General features: G+C 38.1%; 1 protein-coding gene across 1 annotated transcript; it reads left to right on the top strand.

Annotated features, from left to right (window-relative positions):
- Positions 1-774: 774 nt before the first annotated feature.
- LOC101619650 (cytochrome c oxidase subunit 7A2, mitochondrial) lies at positions 775-7,266 on the top strand. The gene is made up of 4 exons (XM_012724460.1): positions 775-881; positions 2,080-2,169; positions 5,237-5,321; positions 7,083-7,266. Exons 1-4 carry the CDS (start codon positions 864-866, stop codon positions 7,139-7,141), a joined length of 252 nt encoding a protein of 83 aa, XP_012579914.1. The 5' UTR covers positions 775-863; the 3' UTR covers positions 7,142-7,266.
- The last annotated feature ends 372 nt before the right edge of the window (positions 7,267-7,638 follow it).

The raw sequence follows: 7,638 nt of genomic DNA, 5'->3' as shown, positions 1-7,638 counted from the left end.
GAGCAAGATTGATGCAAAATATATCAATAATATATCTGTGCCTTCGTTACACCTAGCAACTTCAATTATGTTAAATGTCCTACTGCACCAGAGACAGTAAGACTTGGGTCCAGATTTTTCATCCTATTTCTTGTTCCTCAAATTTCCACCCTCTTTTCAGAGTTGCCATACCCAGAAAACAGCTAACAACTTCTACAATCTTGGGAGGCTGTGGAAATGCTTTTCGCTTGAGAAATTCTGCAGCATCCACAGGTACAATAAGTAAAAATTAGTATCCTGAGACAGCTCTTTACAGAATATTCTCAGCACAAGGAACAACGCCGCCTCATAACAGTTTCTCCGTTGGAAAAAAAAAAAATCTGATTATAACCGTGTGAGAGAATTATTCTTGTTTTGTATTTCATCCAGCTGCGCAGTTTAATTTTCCTTCAGCTTCTAATCAATGGCTCACAGGCTCCTCAGTTTACGACTTATCTTTCAAAATACACTCATGATAATCTGGTGCCACGTTACTATTATCGAAGCTAACTCATTGTGTAACACGTCACTCCCTGCCTCTCTGCTCACCAAAATAATTTGCTTTTGCCCAGCCTTAGCTCCCTGATCCTGCGGGTAAGAATGGCACTGAACAAGAACGAGAGCCAGCGAGAGAAACCTCCAGGTGGCTAGAGCGACCAAACCCTTAGGGCCGCTCGCGCTTTTCTTTCGCTCTCTATGGTCACGAGCACAACCCCTGTACTGTCTGGTAATTTTTCAGGTTCTTTGACGCATGCGCGAGACCAGCCGGTAGTTCCGGTTCCGGCGTGGCGATTTTAGTTCCCGGTATTCAGTTGTCGCGGTTGGTGGGCAGTAACTGAGCCAAGATGTTGCGGAATCTGCTGGTGAGCGGTTTCTTGGTTTGCTTTCGAGATGTGGGGGTAAAGGTACTGAAGGCTTAGGGGCCACAACTGAAGAGCCTTGCCTAGGAATTTGGGGTTAGCAGGAGAGATGGCGGCATCAGAAGTCACCTTGGTCCGCGTCCTTTTCGCCTGATGTTCCTTTCCATTCATTCTTACCTTCGGTTGCGCTGAGTTATAAGTGGAGAGTGGGATGGTTGGGAAGGTGACCGGAGGGTTGTGGGTTAGCTAGACCTTGAGTTCTTACTCGCCATCCCTACCCCTGTGGGACATTAATGAGGTCAGAAGCTCTGATGTGAATAAAACAAGGTTTAGGTGGAAATTCCGATACTAGGAAGAGTTTGAGAGAGAGATGATCCTTTGTTATTGAAAGGGCTTAAGGCTCAGTGGTTCTAGTTTGCGAGCGTCACAAAGTAATTTTAAAGCAAGTTACTTGATCGGTTGGAAGTTGAGCGGTCATGACTGATAATATTTAGTATTGCTTACATCAAACGGTTCTGCAGTGCCTGCCTTTCACCCCGTCACTCCCTTTGAGGCTTGTGAGTTACCACAAAATGCGAAAAAGAGGAGATAAGGATCGTTTGCTTTTGTAATAAAGCTTTATGTAGCTTATCAACACTTATTTTAGAAAGAGGAGTTCATATTTGTTTCAAGTGGATGTATGATACACATTTCTTTTTAAAAAGAATTATTTTTCCCCAAAGATTTTTAAGGAAAATTGTTACAAGGGAAGTGTGTTAATGAAATAGAAATCATGCTAGTTAATTCTGAGGCCAAGTATTAGACTTAGTAATACAGAATATAAAATGAAAACACTTGAGATTCATGTATTTCCTAATCATCCTTATTTTTGAAATGTCTGTATGTCATGTTTTTCTCGATGCTAATGAAATGCTACTGATTTCAGTACAGGTGAAGATCATGAAATTTTTCTTTGCTTGGAAACTGCCTCTATTGTTTCTTGAATGTGGTCTTTAGAGACTACAGACTGTATTATTGATATAAAGAGCAGTAGATGGATAACAAATTGTAAAATCTGGATGCTGGTTTATGACTTTGTTATGGCTAGTTAGATGTGTTTTAGCTCTCAGCTTTCTTGTTCAGCAATACTGAAAATGATTAGTTTTGAAGATTTCTTTAAGCCCTAAATCTGTCTTATATACATGGATTTTTTTCATTTCAGGCTTTTCGTCAGATTACTCAGAGGACCATAAGTACTGCTTCACGCAGGCAGTTAGAAAATAAAGTTCCAGAGAAACAAAAACTATTTCAGGTACCAAAATATTTTGCAGTAAATTGTTCCTTGTAATATTCAGATTATGAGAAGGTGGAGATAGGAAGTAAATTTGGAAATACCTGATTATTAGTGATTATATTGTATTAGCAAAAGAATAGGAAGAAACTTGATGTTTAAAGGGCTATTTTACATTGCAGAAGATGGATACAATAAATCCATATTGGAAAAAACATTGCTATATTTTAAAGGAAGTATAGCTAGTTACCACTGTATATGTGCTATATGTGTGTGTATACATACACACATATGAAAAGTATATGCACACATTTAATATTTATAGTACATTAAAAGATAAATCACAGGTGTAAATCTTACTTCCTTAACAAAATAAAAGAAGACAAAGACTTTCTCTCTTAGTCCCTATTTTCTTTCATTTCTATATATATATCAAAACTGGTATATATTTAGCCAGTACCTAACTTTTTTAAGGTTGTATAGTATGATACGCAATGTATCTGTGAATAATTACCACACTCGATTTTTATATTTGTATCACTTCACATAAGTAGCCCTTTTTTTTTTTTTTTTGGAGTGTGGTAAGCACACACAGCAAATTTCAAATATTTGCTATTACTAAATATCATCATGGGGGGAATATTTCTTGTAATCTTAGAGGTGAGGAAGTCTTCCTAGGCAATTTTTTACAAAGTCTAGGAATTATAAAGGAGAAAAATTTCAAGATTTTGTAACATAAAAATTATTTTCTTGGAACAGACAAGGGACAAATAGCAAATTTTCTAAATATAATAAAAGTTTAATATTCTCACCCTACAAATCAATAAAAGTGCAATTTAGTTCACAGGTTAATTTTTTTTTTCTATTTATGAAAGTTTGAGAGAGATTTTCAGTAAGTTATGTTAGCTATTTGTGGAAGCACTTGTGGAGATAGGTACATTCACATGCTGTCATTTCATACATGCTGGGTAGTAATATAATTGGTATAAAAGATTGAGGGGTATTTAAAGTTGTTAAAAACAAATCATTACTCTGTCATCTAGGAATTCCACATTTAAAAATCTTTCCTACAGAAATAGTAGCTTCGGTATATAAAATAAGAGGTTATTCATTATGAGATTTTTAATAACAACAACAAAAAAAGAAAACTATAGCTACCTAAATATCCTATGTCCTAAATATCCTAGCCATAAAGAGTTGTAAGTTAGGTTTAGGTGGACTAACAGAATGGTTTTTAGGATAGTATTGGACAAAAAAAAAGATATGTGGTAGATCATTATATAGCATAATTGTATTTTATGTACTAAGGAATTATGTGTTAAATTAGAAGACAGTAAAAAATATTTAAAGATATGTATGTTATCGTTACTGGTGGTTTTCTCATTAGCAAAGACCTAGTGGAACAGAGAAGTTTGCCTATCTTATAAGTAGTTATATTGTAAGTGACTTTTTTGTTTGTTTTGTTTTATCTATGGTTTTTTCCAGATAAAATTTTAAATGATGGCAAAAGTTGTTATAAATACACTACATAAAAATAAAGTGCTTATATTTAACAGATGCATAAAATATCATTATATGCCAGTTGTGGGGCTAGGTGCCGAGGATATATTTTAGAATTATAAACCAAAACCTTCTCTCCATTTAAAAAAAAAATTTATTTATGCATACAGAACTGGGGTACAGGCCAGATGTGCAGGGGGTAAGAGGATTCCCCAGTGGTGAGCAGGGCCCAATGACGAAGTACACAGCTGAAGGGAGCAGTGGGTAGGTCAGAAGTGGTCTGCAGGGGATTGAACTCATGATGAAGTGTCTTTAGCTTCCCAGTGCTGTGCTTTAACCCAATGTGCCGACCCTCCTCTCCATTTCTTTTTTATATTTAAAGAATAAGTTTATTAGAAAGAGACAGGAAAGAAAAAGACTTGCGTAGACACAAGTGGGAAGGAAGAGCTGCCCCGGAAGGGACAGGTTTGCAGAGAGAGAGACCTGCATGGTTGCAGGCAGGCTGCCTTAAGAGAGAGGCCTCCACTGAGGGAGGTCAGTGCAGAGAAGTCCCGGCACAGTACAGGTCACTGGCAGGCAAGAGGCTGCTGCCCCGCAGAGGGAGAGAGTAGGTGGAAAGAAGCATATTCACAGGTGGGCAGAGTAGCTGCTGCCTTCCTCTCCCATTTTTTTTTAAAGATTTATTTATTCATACAGAACTGGGATACAGGCCAGAGATGTGGAGGGTGATAGGATTCAGCAGAGACACAGCAGGGATCAGAACAGACAGATCGACAAAGTACACTGCTGAGGGGAGCAGTGGGCAAGTCAGGAGAGGTCTGCCACGCCATGTGGTCACCTGCGTGGCAGGCGGGGATCGAACTCATGATGGAAGTAGCTTTAGCTTCTTAATGCTGTGCTTTAACCCACTGCGCCACCAGGGAGGGCCCCCTCTCCCATTTTTTTTTTTTTTTTTAAAGATTTATTTATTTATTTGTGCATACAGAACTGGGGTACAGGCCAGAGGCTCAGGGGCGGTGAGAGGCTTCACCAGAGACAGAGTGGGGAGCAGAACAGGCAGATCGACGAAGTACACTGCTGAGGGGAGCAGCGGGCGGGTCAGGAGAGGTCTGGCTCGCCATGTGGTCTCCTCCGGGGCAGGCTGCAGGCGGGAATCGAACTCATGCGGAAGTGGCTTCAGATTCTCAGTACTGTGCTTTAACCCGCTGCGCCACCAGGGAGGGCCCCCTCTCCCATTTTTTAAGGAAAGAAAACTCTTCTCTATGAATAATCTAAAAATGTGATACAGATTTTTAAAAAAATAAGTGCGTTGATGACTGAACAAATTATTTTTATAGCTTTCACATGTGTGTCTCATTCTTTTTTGGGTCTCAAATCAACTTTAGAAGAATGTTGACTTAGGCATCATTTTCAAAGAAGCAGCAGTAGTAATGGTAGTAGTGAATGAATTGGGACTATTATAGTGCTTGTGAACTTAAATATTTAAAATATTTTAATTTGAGGCACACTTGGTTTTATACAAATGGATTAGTCTTTTGAACTTACTTGAGAACAAATCACATCTGAATCCTTTTTTCTTTCAACCTAGGAGGAAAATGGAATTCCAGTGCATCTAAAGGGTGGGGTAGCTGATGCCCTTCTGTATAGGGCCACCATGGTTCTTACAGTTGGTGGTAAGACATTTGAAATGCTTGGTTTCTGGGAAAATAATAATAATAATGCTTTTTACAATGCCAATAACTAAACATAAGGCTTTCTGTCTTTAAGATCTAAGATTTTAATATTTCACATCATGATTCAGGATTGTATGAGAGACAGACATATGAGTATTTTCATGTGTTTTAAAAACCAATAAAGTATGCTGATTATCCTGTGATGAGTTGGCATTTAGAGTGTGCTACTCACTGCAGAGTGGAGTCAAGACATTCACTCTGCCCCATCCCCTGTAGCAGGCGTTTTTAAGCATTTTGACTGTGGTGTAAAATATAAGCATATTTTCCATCTAGACCCTATAAGTACATGTTTGTGATAGAAATAAAACCTCTACAGAATGGTACTTAAACTTACTGTGTAAAGTACTTTGATGGGATAGGGTAGATCAGCATACTAGTGGTAGACTCACTCACCAGTATACGATGCAGCCAGACTTAGGAATTTGAGTAACAGCTCCCCCTGGTAGTGGAAGGGAGACAGTGAAAGAGTGATTATGGTGTGCTCATCCTTTTGATAGTACCACCAATGTAGATTTCTATTAAATTCTCTGATGTATTCTAACTTAAAACATAAGTAAATATGTTAATTATTCAAGTTTATATTATACCTGTTGGGAAATGCAGATGTGAGCCTAATTACAAAGTGCCCCTGCTTGTACTGTAGTACCTCCTTGCTAAAACTTAATATAGTGAAGAGACGTTTCTCACACGGGACAACACCTGTGTGCTGCGGGTTGACAGACCCTCTGGAGGGTTAAGCCAAGTAACTGTTGTAACACTTGGGCATTTTTAAGACTAAAGTCCGAAATTCTTTTTGTCAGTGTGACTATTTCTTTTTAAACTTGATTTACTTTTCCTTTGGAGATAACATGGACTTATAAAACTATGTATGACTTAGCGGAAGAGGTTCACACCTCCTTAGTGTGACTTTTTTTTTTACATATTCTAGTGATTATTTTTAAAAATGTCCAGTATTATTCTTAACTTTGTTTATTTTCAGAGTTTAACCACTCTTCCTTGGTTTTGCATTGGTAATGTGCTTTAGGGAAAACTTGTATGTTTTGACCTCGTTTGGATTTTGAATCATTAACATTTCACAGGCAATCTTAGGTTACTATGAAGATAACCTTTATGTTTTTTTTTTTTTTTTTTTTTAAAGATTTATTTATTCATACAGAACTGGGGTACAGGCCAGAGGCTCAGGGGCGGTGAGAGGCTTCACCAGAGACAGAGTGGGGAGCAGAACAGGCAGATCGACGAAGTACACTGCTGAGGGGAGCAGCGGGCGGGTCAGGAGAGGTCTGGCTCGCCATGTGGTCTCCTCCGGGGCAGGCGGCAGGCGGGAATCGAACTCATACGGAAGTGGCTTCAGATTCTCAGTGCTGTGCTTTAACCCGCTGCGCCACCAGGGAGGGCCAACCTTTATGTTTTTAATATTTTAAATTTATATTTTTATGTTATGTTACGTCATTGAAGGACACATTATTCTGCTATTTCCAACACTTGCTATAGAAGCTAGTTAATACTAAAATTAGATTAAATATATATATGTGTGTGAATATATACATATTCACTTTAAATTTTGTCCAGCATCTCTCAAATATTTGATTTTCTTATAAAAGTGGTCTTAATACCAACCTGGCCTTATAACTTTTTTGTTGGAATATTAGGATTATGCTTTTATATCTTAGAGTTTAAGTTCTTCTGTTCTTTCTTTTTCAGGAACAGCATATGCCATATATCAACTGGTTATGGCTTCATTTCCCAAGAAACAGGATTGAGTTCAATTTGTCATCCCAGCAGTCAGCTGGTTAAGTGGACCAGTAACCTGATAAATAATCTGAGTTCTGTGGGGATCAATATTTATTGACTTGTACTGCTACCAATAAAAGCAGTTTGTACCATGTTTCATGTTATTTATCACTTTAGGGTAAATTATACCAGTAATTTCAGGTTTTGATTGGCCTTTTGAATTTTAGGTATGGAACAAAAGTGACTCTTTTAAGATTGTTTAAAATAACATTGTGAATTTTTTCAATTGAAATTTTACTTGTGCAGTGGGTGGTCTTCAGCTTTAATTACACTTGCCATTTAAAAGCCTATTTCTTTGAATCAGGTCTCCTCTCCTCCCTATCCTGCCCTTATATTGCTATTTCCTGAGCTGTGCCAAAACCTGGGGCTAATAGAAGCAGGTTGTGTTTGTTATTTGTGTTATAAGGTAATAAGGTCTGTGGGAATAGTGACCAAAGGGGAGAGCTGGCATCAGTGTGGGCAGTTG

This window comes from Condylura cristata, unplaced genomic scaffold (assembly GCF_000260355.1).
Source record: "Condylura cristata isolate star-nosed mole 26May11 unplaced genomic scaffold, ConCri1.0 scaffold00001, whole genome shotgun sequence".
NCBI lineage: Eukaryota > Metazoa > Chordata > Mammalia > Eulipotyphla > Talpidae > Condylura > Condylura cristata.
The sequence above is the reverse complement of the archived record's forward strand: the minus strand, read 5'-3'. Positions and strand labels throughout refer to the sequence as shown.